The sequence below is a fragment of the Anopheles merus genome, chromosome 2R, assembly GCF_017562075.2.
Source record: "Anopheles merus strain MAF chromosome 2R, AmerM5.1, whole genome shotgun sequence".
Lineage (NCBI taxonomy): Eukaryota > Metazoa > Arthropoda > Insecta > Diptera > Culicidae > Anopheles > Anopheles merus.
Genome location: NC_054082.1, coordinates 54,708,570 through 54,721,760, shown reverse-complemented (window position 1 = coordinate 54,721,760; position 13,191 = coordinate 54,708,570). Strand labels below are relative to the sequence as shown.

At 37.3% G+C, this 13,191-nt stretch overlaps 1 protein-coding gene across 3 annotated transcripts in view; it reads left to right on the top strand.

Annotated features, from left to right (window-relative positions):
* The window catches only part of LOC121589328 (dopamine D2-like receptor), a 139,794-nt gene that overhangs the window by 120,477 nt on the left and 6,126 nt on the right, over window positions 1–13,191 (top strand). Inside the window, exons 7-10 of one of the 3 annotated variants that reach the window (XM_041908141.1) lie at window positions 899–985; window positions 1,765–1,968; window positions 2,049–2,183; window positions 11,295–11,395. In XM_041908141.1, the coding sequence (XP_041764075.1) occupies window positions 899–985; window positions 1,765–1,968; window positions 2,049–2,183; window positions 11,295–11,395 (527 nt within the window). Of the gene's footprint in view, window positions 1–898; window positions 986–1,737; window positions 1,969–2,048; window positions 2,184–11,294; window positions 11,396–13,191 lie in introns of all 3 variants that reach the window. The other 2 variants (XM_041908140.1, XM_041908142.1) reach the window with 2 other exon arrangements.

The following is a 13,191-nucleotide window of genomic DNA, read 5'->3' as shown; positions in this document are numbered from 1 at the left end:
TAGTTCATGTAAATCGTGTTTGTATCCGAGTGAATGTAATTTTCCACTGTAGGGATGCTCATATATTTCGTTCTTTCATTTAGAAACAGTGACATTTGGCATTCAGTCCATTCTGTTAATGGTAGCGCACTTTAATTTACTGTTAACACTGACTCTAAATATAAGATTATCAAAAATAATACTGAGATGTGTTATACAGTACAATAAGTACTTAAAATTCATTCATTTATATTTTGTTAATACCTTAAATACCTTTTCTTCAATTGCTCGAGTTCTTAAAAATCATAAGTATACACCGTAGAACAGTATTAATGATTTGAAAATTTAATACTCAAATTCAAACTTAAGTTCCGCGTGTAGTTTAACATGCTTGCGTTTATCCATACTTGACAGATTTTTTTATTGCATGTTTTTATGGCATGTTATCATGCCAACAGTGTTGAATTCGATTGCATGGATTGGTTGATTCAACAACTTTTTTAACATAAATTGGATCGATACATTTATACGCATACTTCTACTTTTGATTTAAACAAGCTTATCATTTTGTTGTACTGTTTTTTTTTATTACAACGCATTTATACGAATAGTTGCAACCTGTTCGACCTTTGCCTGGCTGCCTGTCTGTCTACGTGCCTGCCTATTTGCGAATGCTGTAAACTTTTCAGGGCTCGTTTCGGTCTAGCATTTGTACTCTAATGTGCTCGAACGGCCATGTTTGATCTTGTTCTTGTGAGTTTCATTGCTACTGCTCGAGCTTGGATGTCCTTACTGCTTTGATTAATCATCCATCGTGTGAACGCTTGCAACACGTTCCGTACACGGAACGAGTTTCGCTTGTGATCGCCTCAACTTTCTCACAGGATGATAACCCATTTCTCGTTTGGTCGTTTCACAGGTCTCCTGACATTGACGACTGTCATGTGATTGTGAACGATAAATCAACTGAATTTATGTTGGCTACGGTCGTGGAAGAGGCGGGAAAGTATGTGTCATCGATCGTTTTCTTTTGTTCTTTTGTTATACATTCGTCAGTTGTCTTTGTTTAGTATTTCCTCTTAAAATGTTAGTTTATTTGCATATTCTAATTTTCCAAACATGCTAGGTTCTGTATCAATATTAATAACTTTAAAGAATGTAAAGTATTACTTTGTTCGAGATATATACACATATCTTTGTTTTTTATCAATCAAAATATGCATTTGCCTATTATATGTTAGCCGTTTACCAAACAAGCGATATCATAACTCATTGCCCAACGTTTACTAGCCAATATCTGCACTGCATACACTCACATGTGGTAAAAATAGCTTTCGATGTTGAAAAAAATTGATAACCATTAATATTAATCTAAAATATACCACGCCATAGTTGCTTTGTAGCATTTGACTGTTTCATTGTTACGTACCTTAAATTTGTTGGATGGATAATAATAAAAAAAAATCTTATAAATAACTTAATTGCAACTTCCATCGTAAAAAAATGGAGAAATCAATCGTGGCGCAATTGGAAAAAAACAAAGAATCAAAATTCTTAAAAACATGTAAAACACTCATGTGTTATCCTCTGAAATCGATATTTCAATCCCTAACACGCTGTACGTTTATGTTAGCCGGTATATGTATTCAATGAAAAGGCCTACAAAGGATTATTAGTCACCTTAATGTACGGGAAATGTGTGACGGCGCCCTTCAAATAAACACCAACACTAATCAAACGAAACCGGTTTATCATTAGCAAAAGCTTCTCGACGTCTACTTTTAGTGTGGTGGCACAAATTGCGACAACGCAACAGGTACCGTCCGATCCCAACGGAAACCACGACTCGGGCTATGCTCCATCCAGCATTGCCGATGCTCTGGCGGTAAATGCAACCCCACCGGAAAGCCTGAACGTGACCGCTACGGTGATTGTAAATAAAAGTGCGACGATTCGAAGTCGAAACGGTTCGCCACGGAAGGAAGCAAGGTAAGCAACGGCTGAAAACCATAACTAAGTTGCCAGGAATGTAATGTATCACTTTTTTAAACTCCTTTTCATCGTTACAGTGTGACCTTAAAACCTCTATCGTTAGTTAGATGCGGTGTCCAACAGGCACTGACACTGAATCGGAACGATTCCACCTTATCGACGAACTCGCGGGACAGTTCCAGGAAGGATAAAAAGAATACTCAAGCATCCAGGTGGGTTTCATTTACCTTACAGACGCTGTCGAGTTCATTTAATTGTTTGATCTTAACTTAATTTAGGCTGTAGCATATCTGCTATACAGAACTTATTATAATACACACCATCAGCTATAGACACATTGTAACACACTCCGTAAAGTCAAATCACATTATTGCAACACAGTCATTATATTGCATCAGCAAATCAATCCACTCCATAGCAACATACCTAGACCATACCGTTCATAGAAAAAACCATTGAGACACATTTTATCGAAAACAACCGAATCGCGCAGCATAAGCAATTCAAGCGTTACTGCAGCAAAGCAGACGCATAGCAACTTATTGCTAAAAGCGCAGTGTAGGCAAAGAGCAACGAACGCACTCGTTCTTTGGCTAGAACAGTTGAAACTTTCCAGAACCTTTGTAAAAACACTAAAAGTGCAGCATAGGCACAAATTGATAGACACCTTACTTCCGATACAATGTATAAATTGCACCTCATATCAATAACCTTTAATTAGGACAAAAACACATTCCAAAACCAAATGTACGAAACTTATTGAGTATAAATAAAACCAATTCCGACCGTGGCAAGGCAGATTCGTTCGGACTGCCAAGATAGGACGTTACACTTCCTAATACTTCGCCTTCCAACTTATTTCAAGAGTTTAGTTATGTCCCCCTACCCAAGGTAAGGCTTCTAAACTCCAACGTTTCCAGTAAGGAAAACCTCCTAAAGGTTTCTATGATCGCCTGGACGATCAAGTGCTGAAAAGTCCGTTCGATCGATGTATTATTCCACCTCGGCTCATGTCAGTAAAAACTGACCTACCGCGACGCTGTTCGATGTACAGTATGTACCGTACAGGCCACTATCACATTACATGGCGACCGTGACCATAATCTGCAATCGACGGGCAGAAGTTAAAGTAAAAACAAGAAAAATGTGATACGTATAACGGTAACGTAAAGCGCAAGTTAACTCGCCGAAAGTCATATGAGCAGTGTCGCGTATACGCATGAACAAAAGTGTGAAATGTGCATTTTTTTTTTTTTACGGAAATTTAATCAGTGAAGATAGCACAAGTGACCTACATGTAAACAATAACGGTGTATGAACTGCCAGAAACAAGTGCAGTACAGAAAGAAAAATAAAAACATTTAGTGCAGTGTAGTGCAAAATGAATTGATGTACAAACATTCCCCGTACACACTGTTGTGAGAACCTATCCCAATGTGTAAAAACATATGAACTGCCATGCGATAGATTTACCAATAAAGCACATATTTATAAAATGGGTAACGACGCATCAAACCCCAAAGCTAATGTTAATGGTGATAATGATCTTGCCATTATTCAAACACAAAATGTTCACTCAGAGCAACATGAAACCCATGAGTTAAAACTGAACATTGTGCTGATACTTCTTGCTATCATACTCATGCAAAAAGTAATTAAAACCGTTTTCAAAATATTGAAAACTCTAGCAAAACGTGATGCAATCAATAACATGCAACTTCCTATATAATATAACTCATTTTGGTAATCTATACGATTCGTGGAGCAAGTGATATGGAATAATAAAAAGCAGTGCAAAACAAGTTTTGGCCAGCGAGATTGAAAGGAACAGCCGTTCCCAACGTGGAAGACGAAAAGACGAGACGAGCTCACTGCCCAATATGGATTGGCAGACACGAATGGACAAAGGGTCCCAATCCCGACAAGACATCGAACGACGACTGATGACATCATAGAAATTCATATCAAACACCAAGCACGGATTAAAACACCAAGCACCGGTAACGAGCGTAGCATCATCATGAGCAGCAACAACAAAAATACATGCTATGTATTTAAAAAAAAGGTACCGTAAATTTAAAATTTTACTGATGAGACTGCATAAATGTGCAAAAATAGCAACAAAAAAAAAGGTCAGGAATTTACTTTAATTATCTATAGACTATAACAATACTAACAATAACGAAACTGAATGATGCAAAAACTATTAGAAAATATATTAAAAAAATCAGATATAATTTATGATCAGGCGAAACAGCTGAACAACTACAGGCTCTGTGCATTAACAACATTAAGGGCAAATACTTAGGAAATTTACGACATTATCAGAGAACCAATTTGAAATGGCTCAAATTATGGAATTGATTAAAATCACCACTTCTCTCATATCAAAATATGACGGTAATGAGAAAGATTTGAAAGAGGTGGTGTCAAATTTAAACGTACTAAAGAAAATAGTAAATCCAGAAAATAAAGAAACAATAATAGAACTGGTATTAGGACGTCTTACAGGAAAAGCGCGAAGTGTCGTAGGGAAAACCCCAACCTCAATTGAAGAAATAGTTAGCAAATTACAAAACAGGTGCAGCATAAAGGTAACACCAGAGATCATAGTATTGAAAATGGATAGTACTAAACAGACGGGAACCATAGAAGATTTTGGAAGCGTTATTGAAAAACTAACCCAACAACTAGAAGAAGCATACATTGCAGAAGAGATAGCACCAGAAGTAGCCAGAAAAAAAGCAACTAAATCAGGAATCAGTGCATTGAGTTATGGACTCAAAGATTTTGAGACCAAAATTATAATGAGATCGAGTAAATTCGAAACCTTGCATGAAGCAATAGAGCGAGCAGTAGAGTTGGAGCTAGAAGACAGAATGAAAAAGGGAAAGAATGATCATATAAAGATCCTATATTCAAACGCTACCAGGAACAATAGAGGGTATGGAAACAACTACCAGGGAAGTAACAATTTCAACGAATTCCCAAATAATAACAGATTTCATACACAAAACCCACCCAGGTTCCCACCCGTTAAATATGGACAGAACAACAATAGAAGCAACAATAGGCATTTTCAACATAAAGATACCCTAATTAATTATCAAATTTACCCAAATTTTAATCAATCAATAACAACTCAAACGCCATCCGACAACTACAGTTATAGAAATAATAACAATTACAGTTTCTATAAACGCCACTCTCAGTTAAACAATTGTAGCAGTAACAATCAAGTTAACCAAGGATATAATAATCGCGAATACAACTATAACAACAGTAGTCAAAACAATTCCAAAAAAATCAAATGCTTTTATATAAAAACAGAACAAACCAATCATACACAGTTGAATAATAATATTAAACAACATAAAAGTCGTACTTACAATCTAAAATACGAAAACTATATAAATACGAATCAAATGAACGATCAAACTCATAAAGATTATAAAAATATTAAAAGCAAAACGAACTATAGTAACAGAAAATTTGAAGATAAATTAAAAAGAAGAAATGCATTAAATAATGAAACAATTAATGGTATGATAGGGTCAAGAGACTCTGAAAGAATATTTAAGGAGAATAATTACTTAACAAAAGAATGTGAAAATGATACTAACCATGATTATAAACATGAAAACAAACAACATATGCAAATGATTACAACAAGTAATGACAACGAGAAAAATATTGTTCAAGAACAAGTAACAGATAGTTTATCACTGCTAGATAAAACGGAAATAAATAATGAGATTCCTTGTAACGAAAATCATGCAACCGAACTAAAACATATTATGAGAAGAAAACGTAGCATCAAATCAAAGAAGAAGTATATAAAAGAACTAAACAATGAATTATATTGCCAGGATAAAACGGCTAGAAAAATGAATTATTCCACATTATGTGATGTAAATGTGAAAGAACCAAGAAGAACTATTGCTTACCAAAAATATCTAAAAGAGCTCCTGGTAAAATTTCATAATGTTATCTACAGGCTAAAAGTAATAACATCTATAAAAGCAGAAAACTCTATAAACGAGCTAAAAAAACTATTTATAGAAAAATCAAAATATTTCATAAGAAAATTAAATATTCTCAATCCATTACCTCTAGATATTAGATCTATTTACATAAAATATTACCCACCTTAAGAAATAAGAAATGATTTTATAAGTAAATCAAAAAAAAATATATGGCAACAACTCAGTTTAATTAAATGAAAAAGAATAACTTCAAACAATTTCATTATTTTCGTTATTCTCCTAAAGGGAGGAGGTGTAGCATATCTGCTATACAGAACTTATTATAATACACACTATCAGCTATAGACACATTGTAACACACTCCGTAAAGTCAAATCACATTATTGCAACACAGTCATTATATTGCATCAGCAAATCAATCCACTCCATAGCAACATACCTAGACCATACCGTTCATAGAAAAAACCATTGAGACACATTTTATCGAAAACAACCGAATCGCGCAGCATAAGCAATTCAAGCGTTACTGCAGCAAAGCAGACGCATAGCAACTTATTGCTAAAAGCGCAGTGTAGGCAAAGAGCAACGAACGCACTCGTTCTTTGGCTAGAACAGTTGAAACTTTCCAGAACCTTTGTAAAAACACTAAAAGTGCAGCATAGGCACAAATTGATAGACACCTTACTTCCGATACAATGTATAAATTGCACCTCATATCAATAACCTTTAATTAGGACAAAAACACATTCCAAAACCAAATGTACGAAACTTATTGAGTATAAATAAAACCAATTCCGACCGTGGCAAGGCAGATTCGTTCGGACTGCCAAGATAGGACGTTACACTTCCTAATACTTCGCCTTCCAACTTATTTCAAGAGTTTAGTTATGTCCCCCTACCCAAGGTAAGGCTTCTAAACTCCAACGTTTCCAGTAAGGAAAACCTCCTAAAGGTTTCTATGATCGCCTGGACGATCAAGTGCTGAAAAGTCCGTTCGATCGATGTATTATTCCACCTCGGCTCATGTCAGTAAAAACTGACCTACCGCGACGCTGTTCGATGTACAGTATGTACCGTACAGGCCACTATCACATTACAAGGCGAATGCGTAGATCCTCAGTTCATTTAATTTGTTCAATTTTTGTCCAATCATGCTAACTAACTACATCATACATGCTAACTCAATACATCAGATCTTGATTTATAATTCCTATAAAGGATTTTCAAATATCTTTCCCATATGTTCTTAAAAGTGTCATCCAAAGACTTTTTTGTCAATAAACACATGAATCAGCGTGTGGCATACAATGTGACATTTAAGGTGCAATGTTTCGATGCATCATATTAACTTATCAATTGATTAAAGTGGTGTTTTGGTTCCCAAATTTCAAAAATATGCCTAAAATTCTAAAAATTCCATTCCTATAGTCAACCATAAAAAAATAATAAGAATAAAAAAAATTAAAAAATAAAAAACAAAAAAAAAATAAAACGAAAAATTAAAAAAAAAATAAAAAAAAAAATAAAAAAAAAACAAAAAAAATAAAAAAAATACTATAGCGCACATCAATACTATACTATATGAGCCAATACCATATTAACCTACAGTTTAAAGATACTGATTGAGACTCAGTGAACTAATATTCTATATAGAAGTTACAATTTTGAATTGGTTGTTTACGGATTATTTCGATGTGGAGTTTGTTAAGAAAATTCTATATCTGTTAACTGTTTAATTATTTAACTTTTTAATCGTTCGCCAGGTATCGAAAATTCAGCTATAAAGCCTACTGTCTACCAATGTCAACTAAAAAAATGGTCATTTATTGAGTTCTGACCAGTGCTGCAAAATGTCATGAGTATCACGAGATTTTCACCAACGAAAACAATGAACATATCCGTGGTAGCTTAATGCTCATTGCTGATAGTCAATAAAAGTGCGCCATGACATGCTGAACACGACATGTGAATTCTTGAGTCCAACGCGATACTCTGACTGACAAGCTTAGCTTAATGCCGGCGCACGCATTATCATGATTTTTTCTGGCTGTGATCAGTGCAGCCAAATGCCACTGTTTCAGTTATCAACACTCATGACTGAAACGAAGCTCAAATCAGATCACGTACACAATTGAGATGATCAGTGACTATACTCAAACAGTTGATGGATCAATCACATGCTTGGTGACATTTAGTTTAGCACCCAACTTTTGATCACTCACTTGGTCACGACATTGTTGTCGGCGATAATCGCGACATTCTTGGAATATACTTGGCGCGTAGGCTCTAACAACAAAATGAGCATGCTTTCTCCCACTATCTGTTTTGATTATTATTGAAACAGAGCGAGAAAACATGCTCATTTTGTTTCTTGGAACCTCTCGCACGCAATGCATATCTCCCGTGAAATTTTTTTATGACATTGATAGTGACATTTTGCAGCACTGGTTCTGAATATCGATAGTAGATGTGTCAAGCTCATTTGCTTGGTGGGTCACTTGTTCATCCATTTGCAGATCGAAATATTTACGTCGAATATCGTTTAGCATCTGTGTTGCGTTTCAAATATATATTGGATTAATCATAGCTTCGTAACATGCAGAACCCTCAGGGGCCGCATGCGGGCCGCGGGCCACCAGTTTGACATACCTGATCTATAGCAAAAATGAACATTCACTGAGTCGAGAGACTACCAATTACACGTATGGCATGTCGTCAAATCAGGAATGGAAGATGTCTGCAATAATCTGTCACATGAAGTGCAATTGCATCACTTCATGATGGATCACGTGGATCACGCAGCGAGATAAATTATTTATGACTCACAATCTAATTAACGCCTTCCAAGCGGATTCAATTTAAAATCGCATTCCACCATGACACTTCACAGCATCACTCATTCCGTTGGATCTTGTACATCAATTGGTGCCTGCCAACCACAAGTAAAAACGTGCAGGCAATTAGTGTAATTGATTGATAGTAACAAACTGGCGGTCGGGCCGCAACAGAGGGATTGTGGTTCGAATTTTTATCGAACCAGAAATCAATTGAATTTGCTTGTTTTCCCTGTATTTTTTACACTGTGTAAGCGTGTAGTTGTTTTAATACTACGGTGGGCGTTTCAGTTGAAGAGAAATGAGCAAAATTGATGCTGCAGCAGGTAATTTGTTTTATTATACCACAAATCATGATCATGCAATTTTTGTCGTTGTTTAAGCTAAAACTGTTTCTTGTCATTTGTTTCCCTCTTCCTTTGAACCGCATTGGAGCATTGGAAGGTTTTTGTTCTGCAGGCTCATTTGTTTGCACTGGCATGAATGGGAATGGAGGAAAAACCCCTTGAATAAATTACGACCCGTCGCTCAAACAGTTCACACGTTTGGCAACGTTAGCAGGCTTCTCCTGTAGCGCAACTGCCACCAATTCATCGCCGACCGTTGTGTGGAAAAGAACCCCTAAATCCTTTCACTAATCCCTGGGTACGCCATTTTTTTTTAACGTTGATGCATGTTGGAGCGTGGGAATAGAATGGCTCAAGACCCGTTTTAATGGGCATAAGAAATTTACTGTTATTACCATGGGGACACTTTTACCTTCCGCGATGGGACGATTCGTTTGCTTTTCTGCCTCTTGGAGAGTGCATATATTGCGTCGACTCTGTCTTACAAGGACGAGCGTGCCACGTTGCCTCCAATAAAAATCATAATGAAAATTTTGTTAAATTTCCGGCAAATTTATCTCCGAGTGATGAAATTTCCATGATTTGTTGCACCTCTAGCCTCCGTGAGATGGCGAGATTGACGACTTTGGGCAAGCCTTACAGCTACCTTACCCCAACGGCAGAACGATATAAAAATGGATAATCTTCCCCAACGCCTACAGTGAAGCTGACGTTTGTGAGTGTGGGTGTATGTTTTTAAGTATTTTCAGTTTTGTGATGTTCCGCATTACCGGCTCTTTGAACGATGCCTTGCATGTCCGGACTGAGCGCAAATCGCGTCGAAACCGTAAACCTGCGTCCCGTGGACTTCGTTTCCATTTTAATGCCGGTAAAGACGATGCGGTTATTTGCATAACGCGTACTGGCTGTGGTGCATGGAAAGAAATGAAACCGTAAAAAACTGTTTCAAGCTACATCATAAAGCTGAGGCCCATTTGCCGCCGGTAACCTGCTTGCGAAAGCATTCCAAAAATGCTCTCCATCACATAATCCTTTGATGACACTTGAAGGAAATTTCCAAGTCAATCATAAATCCTTTTTTCTTTATGAACAAATGCTGCGAATGCTTGCTTTCCCGGGTCATATGGAGATTCATTTTGGGCTAGCATATAGCATCTGCGTCGTCACGTTATTTTGTACCGGTCCCATCGCTGTGATAGAATCGAACGAGTTTATGCTTTTATTTTTATTTTGCATAAACAAACAGTTTTTGTCGACAGTCAGTTGTAGGTGCTCGAAACAGCGGCACTCAGTTCGAATCCATACAGCATAATTCATGTATGATGACACTCCTGCGGGTGTACCTGCAGCGCGCAGGTATTTTAATTTGATTTTTTTCCTTCAACATAACAATGCAAACAAATCCCCACTAGTGGCTTTTGTACACGCATACAGACACATTTGAATGGTTCATGCGTGACCGATGCCATCATTTCTGGTGGGACACATTTTCACACGTCTGTTCCCGTTTCCCTGCCTGTTATTTTGAACTTTTGCTGGTTGCAGGCTGGCGTACAGTTGGTAAGCGAGCCCGGTATCCTATCACAGTGCGTGTGGGTTAAGCTTTTCAAATTTCATGAAAAGAGGAATCAGAAAATCTTTCGACCGATGCCTGCACCTGACATCGGCGGGGAGGAAAAAGAGCACTTGAAACAGTTAAATCGACGTTCGAAACACAACGTGCACAAAGGTCAAACGAGCAGTTGTGATACAGGACGACAACGATGATAACGTTGGGACGGTGTAAAATCTGTTCATATTTGGGACCGTATGGCCGTCATAAATTGATACATTTTGATTTCGGGTTGGGTTGCGTTGGGTGTTTTCCTTCCTCGCAGCACCTTATGCTCTGGACGCGAGAAGAATCGTCGTCAAATATTACGAAAAATTAGATGTTTTATACATAACCGATTTCAAACAGCTTTATATTGATAAGGTATGAAAACATTCGAACATCGAAAAAAATATTAGTTAATAGATATTGAAAGCAGGGATACTCGATCATTAATTTCCTTTCATTTAGATAAACACAATTTTACCATTTTTACGTTATTTGAAAATATTACACAAGCTTCAATAATTGCAATTTCATTTATTTTGTTTTTCTTATCATGCAGGTTTACTATCTACAAAGTAAATAAAGCGTCGAAGAAGAAGCGAGAGAAATCGTCAGCCAAGAAAGAACGCAAAGCGACCAAAACGTTAGCGATAGTCTTAGGTAAGTATGAACGTAGAGCTCTTGCTGTAACTTTGTGCACCTTTTAGAAATATTTTTTCAAAAAAATCATCTGTAGCAAAAAGGACAAAACAAGCTTTAAAGCAATGTCAGTCTTTTCTCATTTCTGCAGCCCACTGTAATTTGTTTATTTGTAAATGTTAAGTGATTGGCCATCATTGGCCTTATCACTGATCTTATAAACTAAACTTATAATAACATAAAGCATCACGGTACAATGTAACATCAGCACAAAATAAATAACACAGAGTATCACAGCAAGAGAAACAGGTTAACTTAGGGAATTCCAGTCAAAAGAGTCATAATGTGCATTAAATCTAAAAGCCATCGCAGTCAAAGGTTCATTATCGCTATATGCACGTCTAGTTTGGTCAACTCTTAGTAGCCTAAAGTTTCTTAAAATACGAGCAGGTACGTGGAAATTAACTCTAGCTAAAAGGTCCGGTGAATCTATCTCTCCTAGGATGATTTTTTTCATAAACAAGATTTGCGCCGTTTCGCGACGAGTAGCGAGAGACTCGAGTCCAAAAATTAAACACCGGGCATGATAACTAGGTCTTACTGCTACGTTACGCCAGGGTGTGAACCGTAAGACCAAACGGGTGAATTTTTTCTGCACTGACTCAATCTTATTCGACCATAACGACGACGATGGGCACCAAACTACTGAGGAGTATTCTAAGATGGATCTGACTAGTGATTTGTAGAGTGCGACAAGACAATGTGGGTCGGAGAATTCTCTCGACTGCCTGCGTATAAATCCTAGCATTCTGTTCGCTCTATCAATAATTTCGTTATGGTGCACATGAAAGTCAAGTTTACGGTCAAGGGTAACTCCTAAGTCTTTTACTGCACTGTGTCGTTGTAATTGTGTACCGGAGATGCAGTAGTTAAACACTATTGGACAATTAGAACGGTGAAACGACATGGACAAACATTTATCAACAGAAATTTGTAGGTCGTTGTTCAGACACCAGTCAGAAAAAGAGTCGATCGATGCTTGCAGGACAAGACAATCACCAAAACACCTCACAGGAAAAAAAAGTCTAAGATCGTCCGCATACAATAAACATTCAGATTCCCTTACTACAGTAGTAACGTCATTGAAAAATAGAGAAAACAGCAAAGGTCCAAGGTTACTACCCTGTGGCACGCCTGAACAACTCACGAATTCCCTAGATGTCATACATTCAACTTTCACGCGATATCGACGATTGGTGAGATAAGATTCGAACCACTCAACTAAAGGGGTAGAGAATCCAAGACGAGCAAGCTTCGCCAACAGCAAGCGATGATTCACCCGATCAAAGGCAGCCTTAAGGTCGGTATAGATGACATCCATCTGGGCTCCCGAAGCGAATGCAGCATGGCAGTGAGATACAAACTCCACCAAATTAGTGGTCACACTGCGGCGAGGGAAGAACCCGTGTTGGCGTGTTGATATCAGCGAGCGGCAACAGTTCAAGAGCGAGTTCTGGACGACGACTTCAAAAACCTTAGCACCTGCAGGCAAAGTAGTAATACCACGGTAGTTTTCCACTAAGCTCTTATCCCCCTTTTTATGCACAGGAAACATGTAGGACGATTTCCATGCTTCAATAAATGTGATTCAATGTAATGTGCAATAAAAGTGTTGATTAACCCACGAAACCTATGGTTTAGGCAGTCCGATCATAATGCTTTAGTAGCAATAAAATCTAAAACCTTGTATCTTTCACCTTTGTAGCGGCTAAAGGGAGAGTAAAATGTGTCCGATTTTTGTTATCACCTGAAGCATG